The sequence below is a fragment of the Grammomys surdaster genome, unplaced genomic scaffold (genome assembly GCF_004785775.1).
Source record: "Grammomys surdaster isolate TR1022 unplaced genomic scaffold, NIH_TR_1.0 375, whole genome shotgun sequence".
Lineage (NCBI taxonomy): Eukaryota > Metazoa > Chordata > Mammalia > Rodentia > Muridae > Grammomys > Grammomys surdaster.
In genome coordinates, this window is record NW_021604794.1 from 1,964,283 (window position 1) to 1,980,663 (window position 16,381).

At 36.2% G+C, this 16,381-nt stretch overlaps 1 protein-coding gene across 2 annotated transcripts in view; it reads right to left on the minus strand.

Moving 5' to 3' along the window:
• The window catches only part of LOC114632647 (contactin-associated protein-like 3), a 161,352-nt gene that overhangs the window by 115,461 nt on the left and 29,510 nt on the right, over positions 1 to 16,381 (minus strand). The window contains exon 3 of one of the 2 annotated variants that reach the window (XM_028781239.1): positions 7,112 to 7,305. In XM_028781239.1, the coding sequence (XP_028637072.1) occupies positions 7,112 to 7,305 (194 nt within the window). Of the gene's footprint in view, positions 1 to 7,111; positions 7,306 to 16,381 lie in introns of those variants that run through there. The other variant, XM_028781240.1, reaches the window with a different exon arrangement.

Consider the following 16,381-nt stretch of genomic DNA (forward strand, 5'->3'; position numbering starts at 1 on the left):
GCTCTCTGATCAGCTCTACCATTTCAGTTCAAATGAAGCCAGCTTTCTCCTTTTGCAAATCTTAGTGAGCCCTTAATTCAATTTTCTGGATAGGATGTTAAGAACTTGGAAACACCTGGTCTAGATTCTGATCACCTGTGCCAGAGTCCCTCAGACACCAACTCATTGTGTAACTGAGGCAAATAGAAACACTTGTTTGTTTCTAAATTTTATTTTGTGCATTTTTTGCTTTTCTTGTTATTATCTGGGCAGAATACTGGTGTCTGCCTCTTAAATTTTTCGTAAGGATTTAAATAGAAAAAAATGTGAAGAAAGCACAGAAGAACCATGTCTGGTTTCTCCATGCACTCTAGAAATACTGATGCCATACTTACATTTTGCAATTTTTCTTTAAATCAGTTTTTTTAAACTTGAACCTTATGCTAAGTAATAGTACCCATGATGTCATAGGTGAATCACAGGTGAATGAACATTCTATTTTCTTGTAAAATACTTTAAACAATACCTAATTATAAGAGTCAGGGAAAATAATTTTATACTGGGATAGCTTAAAGTTCTGTCCTTAGTAACAGAGCACCTGGAAGTGTTTTAGTGTGTTCCAGTTTAATTGGTGGAGCAGTATATCACTGTTGCTTTCATTTATTTTCTTCAGTTTGTCAGCAGGGTAGAATATCATTTCATACATTTATGAGCAGCCTTCTTCGTGTGGATCCAGCAGAAATTTTCTCCTTTTCACATTATTTTTCATCTTTGTCTATCAGTGAACAAAAGGTGCATGATAGGTCTGGAAATTAACTGTCAAACATTTCAGAATTCTGCTTTCTCAATTGCTATATTCTGGTGGCATTTGTTTCAACCAATCTAATTTATTACCAACCTCATTGTGATCTGGGTTTTGTATTTTGTGTACACTTACCCAGTGCAATCTGACATATGTAAATATTCTTCCCAGATCATCAAGTGCTGTTTCTAAGGACATTTTACTTTAGAATGTTTAACTACACGAAATGCATTTTGATATAATGTGAGAAGCATCCAGCATGAGGTTTTTTTTTTTTTCTAGATGGCTGTCTAGTTATCTCAACATTATTTATTGGCTAGCTCCTTTTACTTTTTTTTTTAAATATATCATTTGTGCTTGGTACATCAGCATATGTTTTTCTATTCTGCTGATACTTTTATTGGTATATCTAGTATCTACAAGAAATGCTTTTATGTTGCATGAAATGATCCTCTTTTGAGATATTTCTTCTCTCAACATCGTTCTCAGAGTTGCTTTACCTGCATGCCATTCATACATTTAAGCATGTCGTGTGCCAGTTTTTATCTTTCTAGACACTTAATTTCGCTTTACACTTTTTTGACATTTGGTTGTTAAGGGATGCACTGATTTTCAAGTGTGTTGATTTCAAGAAAGATATTTGATAGGATTTCATACTTCTTAAATTTACTGTTTTATTTTACACAGTGACACATATGATCCATTTTAAGAGAGTGTTCTTTGTGTTTATGTGACACTGTATGTTTTGCTGCTGTAACCCAGAATGTTCTTTATATAATAGCCCTATCCACTCGAATAAAAATGTGATTTATGTTTGATTTTCTCCATTGTTTATTTATCTGGATGAGATATCTGTTGCTGAGAGTGGGGTATTAAGAGCCTCATAATATTTATTAGAGTCTCATTGCCCTTCCCTTTGATTTATTAGCATTAAGTGCTTTATGTCTTGATCATATTTTGTAAACTCTTGATAAATTTTCTCTTTATCATACAATAATGCTGTTCTTTGTCTTGTAATTGTTTTTTTACCTCAAGTGTATTTTCTCTAATATAAATACAGTTAAGTCTACTCTCAGTTGTTTCTCACTTGCATGAAATATCTTTCTTCTATCTTTTCACTTTTAATTTGTTTAGTTAACGGCAAAGTGAGTCTCTTTGCTGTATAACACTATTCCTGAGAAAATATGAACAAATATGTACTCACTCCAGATAGGGAAGAAAAGCTAGACCAAAGTGAGAAAACTTCCAAGTCCAATTTACTGAACCAATGACATTTATTTGGTTCACTCACAGGAGGAGCAGAATGACCCAAAGCTATATCACCAAAACTCACCCCAGGAGGAGTGACAGCTCACAGAAACTGGAAACCTGGAGACCACTATGAGGAGCGGGTGTGGTGACCATTCCAAGATGGCTCCTGGGACGGTTGCCAAGTCTTATGACTAGCACCTGACTTCCTTACACACCCTTGAACAGCCATGTCCCCAGGCTATACTGCGCAGACTCGCTGCTATGCATTATCAGGCCATCTAACAAGCAACACCTTGGACCAATGAGAACGCCTGCGTGGCAGGATCTGAGTGGTACAGGCACAGGGATTTAAGGGCAGACAGGGAGAGGCCTTGGGGGCTTTTGGACATTGTTAAGGTTCCTGAATAAACTGCTTTGAGAAGAACTCCGCGTGGTGTCACTCCTTTCTGCAGGTCTGAATGAGAGCGACAGACCACTGCATAATACACCTCAACAGATTGTAGAGTCCTTTTTAGATAGCTCAGTTGATCTGTGCCTTGTCTAGGCAGCTCAGCTTTCCTCAGAGCATCTCTGAGCTGTCTTTCTTACTGTCTTTTTTTGTTTGTTTGTTTGTTTGTTTTGTTTTTTTGTTTTTTGTTTGAGACAGGGTTTCTCTGTATAGCCCTGGCTGTCCTGGAACTCACTCTGTAGATCAGGCTGGCCTAGAACTCAGAAATCTGCCTGCCTCTGCTTCCCAAGTGCTGGGACTAAAGGCGGTGCCACCACTGCCTCACTGCCTGGCTTTTTACAAGTTTTTTTTAAGCAATCTTTTAAAAAATAATTAATTTTAATTTATTTTTTTATTTATTTACATGACAATTGTTCCCCCATCCCATATCTCCTTGCAGAATCTTTCCCCTCATTCCCCCTCCCCTTCCTCTCTGAGAGGGTCCCTCCTCAGATATCTCCCCTCCCTGGGGCATCAAGTCTCTACAGAATTAGGAGCATCCTCTCCCAAAGAGGCCAGAGAAAGCAGTCCTTTGCTAAATATGTGGCAGGGCCTTGGACCATCCTACATATACTTGTTGGTTTGTGGCTTAGTCTCTGGGAGCTCCCAAAGGTCCAGGTTCGTTGACACTGTTGGTCTTTCTATGGATTTACCTTCCCCTTTGGGATGGGGACACCAACCTACCTTCACATTTGTCAGCTCAGCAGTCTTTATAGCTTATATAGGCTTGGTGAGGGAGAATTCTACCATATCTGGTCAGTTTCAGGGACTTCCTGAAATCTTTTAGTTGTTTACTTCCTGAGTTATGGAGCATCTCTGAAGGATGGAATATTTTCTCCTCCCACTTAGAACATCTCTTTTCTAATAAACTGAGTCTTAAACTTTAGCTTCTCTCTAAAATAGAAGGTTTTAATCTTTTAGAAAATTGCTATACAACATCTATAGGTAGCATATTGTTTTGTTGTTGTTATTCATGTATTTAGTTTTATAGATCTATTCAACCGGTCATTGTCTTTTGATTACATAACTTAATATATTTACATTTAAGGTAATTACTGATAGGTAAGGATTTACTGTGGTAATTTTAATGGCTTTCTGTTTGTTCTCTAGATCTTTTGCTCTTTTCGTTGCTGATCTCTTCGTGATGAGAATCTCTTCTCTAGTACTCAGTTTTGATTTATTACGTTTTATCCTTTGCATATCTACTGTACAGTTCTACTTTGTGGCCACTAGAAGACTTATAGAAGGCTTCTTCACTTTTAAGTGGACTTTGAGGATGACAGTGACTTGATTTTAGTCATATAATAAACTTTATCATTTTTACTCCCTCACTTCCACCTTTTGTTTCTGTTGTTATAGTTTACATCTTTATGTATTGTGTACAAATTATTGTAGCCATTGCAGTACTCCAGGTAAGGGTAGGTTGCTGGGCTATGGTGGAGATGTGATGAAAGGCTGTCAAATTCCACATGGCCTTTGGAGATGTGTCTGTCAGGATCTGCTGAATGGTGATAAGTAGAAAGGATATCCTGACAGGTAGAATGTAAGTAGAAAGGAATGAATATTGACTACTCTAAGAGTCTGTGGCTGGTGCATGCTGGGATATTTACTGAGAAGAAGAAACCTAGGATTGACAGGTTTGGTATGGTGAAGGTGTGGAAAGAAATAATTTACTAACATGATAATTGTTTTGTCTAATTAACATCCAAACAGAAGTGAAGTAGATATGAAGAGAAGACTCCTGAACCTGTGTCAGGACTAGATAATTGCCCCATTATACCCAATTACAGCCTGTAGCAAGTTTCAAAATGGAAGAAAAGATTATCTATTTTCTTATAGGATTTTAAAAAGTTTTCACAGAACAAGTGAACATAGACATAAGAGAAGATGGCATGTCAACATGTCTGTATTTCTAACCTGGTACTTTGGTTTATAGGATGTTATTGAATACTCTCATCATGATCCTAAGATATGTCACTAGCCATGGTAGCCTGGGGTTTTAAATACCTTTTCCTCCTTGATCCTGAACATTTGTTTCACTAGGCTAGTACTATTACTTGTATTACTACTGAAAAAAAATGTTGTTTGTGATAGTTACTATTGATTGTTAATTTGTCATATCTAGAAACACCCAGGAAACAAGCCTCTGGCCACACATTTAGGGATTATCTAGATTAAATTAAATTAATGGGATTGGGGTTCCAGGTAAGGAACTGCAAATTTTTAGTAATGGAAAATATTACTGTGGCTAATGGTTGACTCATACCATCAAAATAAAAGAAAATAAAAATTTGCTAAAAATAGAATAAGAAAACCCAAGAAACTTATAAGGCTGTATAATAAAATTTTAATGTGTCTTTCACATATGAGTAAAAAATCAGGTTCTTAGAAGAGACAATTACATCCTGAGGAAGAAAGTTAATATAACAATTTAAGGCAGGTGATGTAGCCATAGTCTGAATATATATTAGGAAATAAGGTAATTTTTTTAAAAAGGTAATTTTTAAATGAACGGTGTCAACATTTTAGGTATCAAAATAATCTCTTCAAGTAAACTTTTAGTTTTATCTACTCATAATTAAAATGAATGTCCAGGTAGAAGAAACTTCTATAGGCAATGTATTATTTATGCATCTATAAGAAGAAGGGCCAAAATCATTTCTTCTCATTTTGAAAAAAGTTAGCAATGATAAGTAGAAGGGACATATTGCATCAGCATTACTGATCTGTAACCACCATAGGCACACAGAGAATATTCCTGAATTATTTTACTTAATAGCTCTTTGCTGTCTCAGATACTCCTTCACACCCAATTTCCTTGTTTACAAGGTACTACTTTCCTTATGTATCTTTATGCCATTTTCTTTCTGTGTATCCAAGTATACTCCTATGGTGAAGACACCAATAACCATGAGTAAGGGCCAATTCTACTGACCCCATTTTAACTGGTCACCTACTTAAAGCCCCGATTTCCCAATAAAAAGTCACAAATCTGAGGTACTGCAAATTATGAATTCAACATATCTGGCTAGGTGGACTGCTGTTCTACTCATGGTGAAGATTTATGGACAAGAGACACTGCCAATACACACACAGGGATTGTGCATCTGAAGTGTAGGTCATCATTCAAATAATGAGAGACACACTCTTACAGGGGATGAGACTGAGTTATACCTGCTGCCTCTACAATAAGAACCTTACCCTTTTCATTATTTCCTCACCAGCATATAACCTTCTAGAGTCAAAGGAAAAAAGCAAATGATATTGTCATTGGGCAGAAGAGTAGATAGCTTCCTGTTGAACTGTGGAACTGAACAACAGAATCATTTGTGATCTTATCGTCATTCATACTTTCTTTGATATGGAAGAAAAATTCAAATTACAAACACTATACAGAGTTTATAAGATTCATCTTTTTCAGCATCATTCTTATGAGGAAATTGTTCCCAACATTTTCAATGTCTTCAATCAGTGAAAAGTGAGTCTGAAAACACTTTCAAGTATTTCCAAACACAATTTTATATACATATTGTTAAAAACTAAACACACTTAAAATATCCACAAACTTTTAAAAAGTGAGTCCTTAAAGAGACTCCAGCATAGAATCAAACCAGACCTAATGTCACTACTCTGCATATTCTAGCTGATCTTGCTGAGATCAGTAGATCATAGATTATCGTAGATCATAGAGTTTCAATACAATGTGAAAGTTAGTAAAGAACACATCATCCTCCAAGATCGAAGCACATTGCCTGAACTTATCATACATAAATTGTTCATTTATTAAATTCTAAATTTTCGGTGTCTTTTAGAAAAATGAGGTTAAATGATAAGCTAGAAAAGAATGTATTCAGTATACTAAAGCAAAGTAACACAGAGCCAATGATGGCTTTGTTAACAAAAGGAATTATATGTGTCTTATATTATTTTTAAACTTCCATCCATCTTGTATGTCTACATCTTCTGCTTTTGAACTCTTACCCCATTTCCTCAGATTAACATTCTAATTTAGTTATTACATAGTTTATAAATGGGTCAAAATATCACACTTTTCACCATGAATATGTGTAATGGTGTAACGGCCCATTCCTTTGTAACGGCCCGTTCTGCTACTTTGTAATGGCCCGTTCTGCTGCTCCGGTTGGGAGGTCAGGGTCTAGCAAGAGAGAGAGTGGGGACGGAGGGGAGAGAGACACAAAAGATGGATACAAGACAGAGTCTGGTCAAGTCTCCTCTATTGAAAGGAAGGTCCTGGGTGTTTATACCCTTTACCACTTGCCTTGCCTCGTGGACAAGCTCAACTGAAGGCACTACGTCACGTGCCTTGTAGCCATGGATACCACATGTACCTTGCAGCTAGGGGCACTAAACAGTGTAACAAGATGTTTATCAGAGTGTGCTCAGCTGTTGCAGGCTGTTGAAAACAAGTCTCTTGTCAGGCTATATGGCTTGAGATGGCTGTAAAGATGATAGCCGCTTTCGGCTAAGAGTTGGCTCCCAACATAATGGTTACATATCAGCTGAAAACATTGCTTTGCTGACAGTGTGCAGTAACATGTAGCAATTATTATCACTATTATTATCAAACATACCGACATGCTTTCTTCTTGATGATACTGCTTCCAGTTCCTTCCACCATCACTGAACATCAGGAGGTAGCTGGTCACCCAGTCTGAACTCCCGTATCCCCCCTGGGTGGCCACAGCAGTGACCTCCATTCGTTCTCCAAGGTCAATCTGCAGCCACTGATACTTATTTGACACAAGTGGTGTCCATCCGCCAGCTCCTTTTTGGAACAAAAAAAAAAAGGTAGAAAAAATATAAAATGAGGAAACTGCTAAAGATATATATGTTGGGGGTTGAAAACTATAAAATGTAATATATAGTAAATTTAAGATGCTTATAGATTCACATTAAAACAAGAGCAAGAAGAATTACATGCAAATAAATGAGCTCTGCATTTTTTTTTTTTTTAGTAGTTGCCTAGGTGACATATGACACCCAGTGGTACAGCTCTTCCCAGAGTGTAGAAAGTGTTTTGTATGACAAAAGTGATTAATTAATCACTTCTTTCACATCTGGGGACCAGTGCATTCAGTTGTCTGCATGCAGGCCCAGGACTTACCCTTTGCCAAGACAAGAGACTAAAAAACTACAGCAGGAAGTACGGTGTTGAGCATAATATAGACAAAAGTACTTATACATTCATTCAAAGAGACATTTAGAAGAACCATCCAAGGGGATGGGATGGGTGGTTTTTCCTGTGAGAAACCATGTTAGATTTCTAGCACTGCAAACAGTTAAAATTAAAAAGAGAGGAAAGATTTATAACACCCATTCTGACACATACACTTCAGTGTCTGAGTGAGATTGTACTGAGACGTCATTGGCTTCTCACATGTTTTATGTCTTTTGATGAACAGCACAGGTGAATTTTTAAGAGCTCTTATTTTCCTTAAGACTGGTCTGGGGACTCTGACAGGGACTCCAAGCTCTGCCACTGTTTTATTCTTACACGATCATGTTTTGCCTGCTGTTTTTTTCCACTTTTAAACTTCAGAGCTCCAAGGAAACAATTGAGTTCCTTCATGCATGTTACAATTTAAGGCAAGAGAAGAAAAAAATGAAAACTACAAATCTTAGATCATTTGCTGAGAATGTTAACAAGTATTTTTATACACATTACTTTCCCCACCGAAAGCATCTAATAGTCTGACCTTATCATATCTATTTTATTAATGAAAACAAATAACGGACTTACATACAAATATTACAAATTACATACAAATTACATACAAATATTACAAAAATACAAAATATTATTTCAAAAATCTGCCCCTCTTTATTTTTCTACCCTATACAAAGATGTGTTTATGCAACTTATTAACCACTTTATGCTTTTTGATAACATACCACTGGTTGAATTAAGTTTATATTTTATAAGTTTTCTGTCTCTGTGTTATTCTGTATATGCTTTATGTTAAACACTCTCATTTTACTACCTGAAAAGTGGGAAAGCAACAAACTGAGATAAATTCCACCACAGAATCTTTTTTTTTTTAAAAAAAAGAAAAGCACATAACCTGTGAAAGGCAGTAGTGTCCCAGAGTGTGTGTTGACTTTGTCATGGTGGTATTGTTTGTAAAGTGTCCTAGTTAGGGTTGCTATTGCTGTGATGAACCACCATGACCAAAAGCAAGTTGGGGAGGAAAGGGTTCATTTGGTTTATACTTCCATATCATACTCATCATTGAAGGAAATAAGGACAGGAACTCAAATACAGCAAGAACTTGGAGGCAGGAGTTGATGCAGTAGCCATGGAGGGGTGCTGCTTACTGGCTTGCTCTTCTTCATGGCTTCCTCAGCCAAGAACCCAGGATGACCACTCCAGGAATACCACCACTCACAATGGGCTAAGCCCTCCCACATTTATTACTAATTAATAAAATGCCCTACAGGCCTGTCTATAGCCCAATCTTATGGAGACATTTTCTCAATTGAGGCTCCCTCTTCTCTGATGATTTTAGTGTCAAGTTGCCATGAAACTAGCCAGCACAGAAAAAGACTGGGAAGTGTGGCCTTGTTGAGGCACGAGTGTTACTTTGAGGTTTGAGTGTTACTTTGGGGTGGACTATGAGATTTCAAAAGCCCATTCTATTCCCAGTTAATTCTCATTCTTTCTCTAGCCTAGTTGCTAATATTGCTCCCCTAAAAATTTCTTAATCTGGGGCTTCATTGTCCATAATATATCAGCACCACTACCTACCAGCATCAACTAGAAGAGTCTATTAAGTTCTGCTTACAAGATTTACACTTTTCTAGTTCAAAATCCAAAAGTCCTCCACATTCCTCCAATGAACAGCATTTTTGAAATGCATAAGCCAAGAGGGCTAGAGACAGGAATGTGTACACTGAAGAGAAAGTTGTCAATGCACTGGCCCAGGATTGCACCCACATACTTTTATTTTTTTATTTTTTTTTCGAGACAGGGTTTCTCTGTGTAGTCTTGGCTGTCCTGGAACACACACTGTAGACCAGGCTGGCCTCGAACTCAGAAATCCACCTGCCTCTGCCTCCCAAGTGCTGGGAGCACATACTTTTAAAATTCTCTGCCACATCTTTGCCAAGTTTTGCATAACAGATGAATCACTATATTATTACTGAACTTTTTTTGTGTAGGGAGGAATGAAGTCACAGCATCTTTAGAAGAAAGAAGACACCTATGAGAGAATGTGGTGGCAGTCCTGCAAACAGAGTATGAGGAGATTGTTTCACGACAGCAGTTCACAAGTGTAAGGGACCGTTAAGGACATAAAGGCATCATCATAGGTCATCTGAAGTTCTTTTTAGATTTTATTGCTAAATAAAATGTAATTTTGCTATGAAAGTTTAAGTCTTAAAGTGAAATACAACCCAGTAATTCCAATTCATGAAAGTTCATCTCCACTCTAAAACTTGAACGTTCATAGACATGCTATTTATATTAGAAATTAGTTGAGAGCAATCCATGTGAACACCAAAGCAGATAAACACAGAGCTAATTTAGATGTAGCTGAGAGATGCCTAGAACAAATTTCTTGTTTGGTTCTGTTCTATTCTTTTTCATATTACTTACTCCACTTACCAGCTTGGATTGCTTATTTTGTTAAGAAAGTGATGAAATGCGTTCCCTTCTATTATTTAATTCTACCCAATACAGCAGGAAACTCAGGGATGAAATACTTAGAAACAACAATTTCAGTAAATACTAAATTAACCATTTGAATATATGAGCTGTTCAACTAAAAGTCTTCAGTCAATCTTCCTTCAAAATATTTACATTCTCCTTAAGTATAGAACATAGTTAAACTAGCATTTGTTAAGTTACAGTGAAGGTCTTACATGAGGAGAGTGTGAGGATGCTGTGTTTGGCAGAATGATAGGAATTTCTAATAGTTAATGAATGATCATATGCTAGAAAAAAACATTTAAGGATCATTTTTCCAATTTTAAGCTATGATGCTAAGTTTCTACTAGGGGTTTTAATTTTTTTAAGCATCTTTCTCATATACACATACACACATGTATATATCTCTGCATGTATGTTTGCATGTGGGAATGTGCATTTGAATAAAGATGTCTAGAGAGCCTCAAGGCATCGAGTCTCTCTGGAACTGGAGTTACAGGGTGTTGTAGGGTGTCTGGTATGAGTGCTGGGAACTGAATTTGGGTCCTCTGCCAAAGTAGTATGTGCTCTTAACCACCGAGCCTTCTCTACAGTCATGCAGTTATAATTTCTAACATATGAAATAATTTTTTATATGCAGTGGTCTTTATATGCAGAACCATGTTTTTAAGTTATCATAGCATTAGGCCAGTATTTTTTCTGTTAAAAAAAATACTGTTAAAAATTTTTGTGTTAAAAAAAATTACTTAAAGTTTTAAGGAAACAAGGTTAAGTGCCTGGATGTTTGGGATGTGGAGGAAATGTGTCTTCACTTGCTTTGTGTCTGTAATGTAATGTATGCGATTCTGAATTATCTTTTTTAAATGAAATTAATTCCTGTACAGCAATACTGACTTCCATTCTAATCTATATACCTGACTCTGGCTAGACTCTTCCTCTCGAAATTCATGGCTGTTGGCATATAGAGCTTTTCTGAGTAATTAATAAAGTATTACTTCTGGCTATAAATGAGAAATAATGCAAGCACTTACTGGAAACAGAAACGGAGTACAAAATATGTGAATGCATCAGCCCAGCCAATGTCAAATTGCTTCTGTTAAGAGTGCCCATCTCATTTCAACTCCTGTCCTTCCATTTCACAGGGACAGAGGAAAGTACATGACTACAGAAGTGAGAACAGTCTCATGTAAGAAGCTACTGGGCTAATCAATGCATGTTCACAATCAAATACATAATAAAATAATGTTCATAAAAGAATCATTAAATACTAACGTGTTATAATAATTTTAACTCTGTGTAGCCCTGGCAGTCCTGGAACTCACTATGTAGAGTAGGCTGCCATCAACCTCATAGAGATCTGCCTGCCTCTGCCTCCTGAATGCTGGTACTAAAGGCCTGCACCACCGTGCCTAACCATTTTAACTTTTTAAATTTACATGCTTACTGTTTTAATGTGTGTGTGTGTGTGTGTGTGTGTGTGTGTGTGTGTGTGTGTGTGTGAATGAATACACATGTGTATGCATGACACAGTGTGAAAGTTGTCCTCTGGCCTCTACTTGCACAGTATTCTCTTTCACTTGGGAACTGAACTCAGGTTAGCAGACTTGGCAGACAATGTCTTTAACATATTGAGCCACCTCACTAGCTCCAGATTCTCCATTTTAACTTGTTAAGTGTTTATTTAAGTAACTTTACATCATGTAGTTTGGTTTCCCTAAGGAGACAAGAAGAATGGAAAGTAGAAGACCTCTCTCCCTCTCTCTCTCTCTCTCTCTCTCTCTCTCTCTCTCTCTCTCTCATATTCCTTTTTATATTTTGGAATATAGCACATATTTTAGAACCTTTGGAGACACTAAGTAATTTCCATTTCTAGGAACTAGCAAAGTAAGCTTGACAATCAAAAATTCAGGTTAATGGTAAAGCTCAAATTTCAGGGAATACATAGGGTGCCAATTTTTTTGCAGTTGGATGACAACACATACATCTTTATTTTATATAAGTTTTGTAAAATCATATGGATAAAATGAAGCAGCATTGTAACTAATTTTCATCCTTGTGTTTTTTAAAGGATTTGCTTATTTATTTATTTATTGTTTTATTATTATTATTATTATTATTATTGGATATTTTCTTTATTTACATTTCAAGAAAGAAGAGGAAGACAAGCTTATGTAGTCAGCAGGGAAAATAGTGATATTGACATGCCAGTCAGGAACCTTGAGATTTCAACTTTAATTCATAAATAAATTTAAATATAATTATAAATAAATAAATGAATGAAGAGAGTATCAAAGTCATATGTCTGACTTCTAAGGCCTTCAAGAGCCACAACTTCTCACTTTGTTGTGTTATTACCGTTTCTGTACAGTGTTCATCATTCTTCAGGCAAGGAGGATTCTGACTAAAACTCTGAGAAGAATTGTAGGTGGGTCACAAGTGAAGCCAGAACTCTGTCTCATAAGCCTTATGCTTAGATATCAGGTCATCTGTGCTGTCCTTGACTTTCTTCTAGTTATCTAATCTATTCTCCTCATACTTCATCAACCTTTGCTCTCTTCCTGTTATATTCTTTTTAAAAAATGTATTTTACATTAATTTGTCTAATTTAAGTGTCCAAACCATGTATGAGTTCATATTTATATATAATAATATCTTAAACCATAAACTTCTTGCTCTTTCTCAGAAAAATTACAAATGAGTTCATCTAAATTAATTGTAGAATATCTGACTTGACAGCTTTTTCATACTAAGGAAGAGGAAGTCATGAGATGAAACACATGAAATTCTATATGGAAGCTCTGGACATTCCATTGTTAATTCTAAATACAAATGCTAAAACTAAATAACTTTAAGCATAATAGAAATATATGAAATAGGCTGGGGAGATGGCTCAGTCAATAAAGTGCTTATTGTACAAGCAAGAAAAACTGAATTCATATCTCTAGCATACATGTAAAAAGGCAAGCACCAAGATGTACACTTGTAATTCCAGCAGTAGAAAGGCAGAGATCGGGCTTACTTGACCACTCATTTTAGCCAAATCTGTGAGCTCCAATTCAGTGAGAAACCTTGAGGAGGGAGGAGGAGGGAAGGTGGTGCCAGGTGTGATGGTTAATTGAATTAATCCCTTTGTGTGAGAGGTAAAAACAGGAGTATCTCTGTGATCGAGGTTAACCTGATCTACCTAACAAATATCAGGTAAGCCAAGACTACATAGTGAGATACTATCTGAAAAACAAAACAAGGTAGGAAACAATTGAGGAAATGTCTCAGTGTTGACCTCTGGGCTCATCATGTAAGCATATGCGGATATGCATGGAATGCACAGAAATCCATACAAACAAACATATATACAAGCATACACACCAGAAATGAGAGAAGAAAAAATAATATGTAAAAAAAAATCTCATAATAAAATAGAACACAGCTTTTAAAATATTTTTTTCTAATTTTCATCTCCATGATCTCTATGATCAAAGATTTCTGACTTAAGCAGTTTATATGCTAGATCAAAATAAATTTTCTAAAAACTATGATATGGAAAGAGTTTCCATACTGATCAGTATTACCATCAACACCATTTTATATTCCACAATCTGAACTAAAGGGAGTTCAATTCCCCCTGGCATATGTGAAATCAAATGGAATTGTGACTATAAAAAACAACATAAAATTGTGACCATATATAGCAATGTACACAGGGGATAAGAAGATAGCTCAGTGGGTAAAATTCGCAAGCATGCAGACCTTAGTCAAGATCCCAGTACCCAAGGTAAGAAGCTGAGTATGGTAGTGCAGAAAGGAGAATCTTGAGGGCTCACTGGCCATCTAGCCTACCTCAAAAGTCAAATTCTAGGCTCATTTAGAATCCCTGTCTCTAAATAAAAGGTGGAGAACAATAAAGTAAGACATCTACCTCTGGTACCTAGCTTTCATATGCTCACATGGGTACAATCCAACCCTACACACATGTATACACACCAAAGGTACAGACAGACATGAATGTGTACACACATATAATATGTACATATACATGAAAAGGAAGATATATATGCATATATGCAAAACTTGCATTCATTATAAGGAACAATCCCAATTGTTGTATTCTAAAAAGTGTTAAATGTAAAATTAGACTTTAATTTTCAGTGAGGAAAATAAAACAAGTTCTCCAGGTTCACAATTATAGAAGCAATTATAAATTGATTTGCTTTACAGGACTAACAAACATGCACAAAAATAGACTTCACTTCTAAAACAAAATTTAATGTTGATACAGTTATTTCACAATAAGACATATTATGAGGAACATGTCTATCTTATTCTTAGGGTTTCTTCCTTAGAAGTTTTTTTTTTTCAACCAGTGTCACACTACTAACAGAGTGATGACCAATTTAAATGAGACCACAAGGGGATTCAGTCATGGAAACTAATTGTACCTCACAAGAACACCATGGGTTGCCATAACTTAATAGTCAAGCTTCTTCAGGACTTCGATATTTCTTTGGTAATGCCTGACATTATTAGCCATTGTTTCATGGCTGACTCTGGAGTTTTCTACTATGAAGGCTTAGGTTGAATCCCACCAGTGCATATTATTTAGTCTTTCCTTGTTTTAAGGTTTTGGGACAGATTTATAATATGCCTAGTAGGTTTTACTCGCACTTGTAGCACTCGCAATTATTTTTGTCCCTGAAGTATTTACTAAATACTAGCTATCAGGCTCAGACCACAGAATTTTATTGTTCTAAAATATACATGACATAAGAAATTTAAGCACATAGTAAATGACATTAAGCACATCATAGCACTCAGTCATCACTACCATTTATCTCTGAGTTTCTTCTGTCTTCTCAAATTTGGTACCCACTGATGAGTAATCCAACCTATCCTAGCTGCTGTCAATCACTCTTGTATTTTCTGTCCTTGGACTCTGACTAATCGAGGCACTTCATTCATATAAATGGAATCACCAGTCATGTGGTGTTCTATATCTAGTTTGTTTTACTAAGCATGATGCCTTTAAAGTTCTTCTACATTGTAGCATGGTTCTAGCATGGTCAGACCTCCAAATACTCCGTGTATGTGTGGATCACATTTTGTTTACCCATCTAACCACAGACAAACAATTAGATCATTTCAGTCTGTTTGGCTCTTGTGGTGAATAAGATACTGTTGTTTTGTGTGCACCATATCATGTGATAAGTGCACACACCTACATCACCTAATACACATACAACCTATTTCTCACAACTTAATTGTCTCCTGAAGATATAATGTACAAATCTTATAATTGTGGAATAAGTGTCTTGGGAAGATAAAGGAATTTATTCAAAGTCACACAACCAGTAAAGAGAGACTGAAACAAAATAAAACAAAAACAGAGCTCTAGGATTCTAAGTTTATTCCTCCTCATTAGGGGTGAGACTACACCCTTCCTTCAAGAAATTTAGAATTTGACAAACTAAAAAGAACTACAAAATCTTGAAGTAAGTCAGATGGCATGTGGTGTTATGAGGGTTTTTTTTTTCCTTTTTCTTTTGTATGGTGGTGAGGGGAGTGTTTGTCATGTTTAGTTTACATGAATAATTATTCATCTTTGGCTGGCAAAATTGAAGCTCAAATATGGTTTATGACATATTTTTATAAAATTAAAGAGTTAAGAATAATCTTAAAAGGTTTGGGGATGAGCACAGAGGAAGAGATAAGAAAAGTGAGACTTTATGTGAACCTCAAGCCAGAAATATTTCTGTCTCAAAACAGAAATTTTCTAGGTCCTGTTTTAAAAGATGGTGAAATTTTTGTTGACAAGGTTGAGTAGGAAATAGGATGTGCTTCATCAAGGACATGATGTAGATTTTAAGACCATGAAATGGGAGTTAATCCTCCTGAAGGATCTAAAAATTTCTAATGATACAAGACCAGATGGATGCAGATAAGACTGACGAATGCCCAAAGGACTCAAATAGCATGATAGTTGAAGAGTGGTAGAGCTTGGTTGTGGAGAGTCATTCACACAAAGGAGCAGGATGAATAGTCACTGCTAACATGACTGATTGGCATATGTGTTGGTCAAGGATCTCAGAAATCTGGAAAGGAATTGTCACAGTTTAATCTTAAAAATAAACCAGGGTGCCCCTGCCTGGTCCCTGGGACTGGAGCAGACACAGAGTCGGTCTGCTCCTGTCCTGTGGAGAAA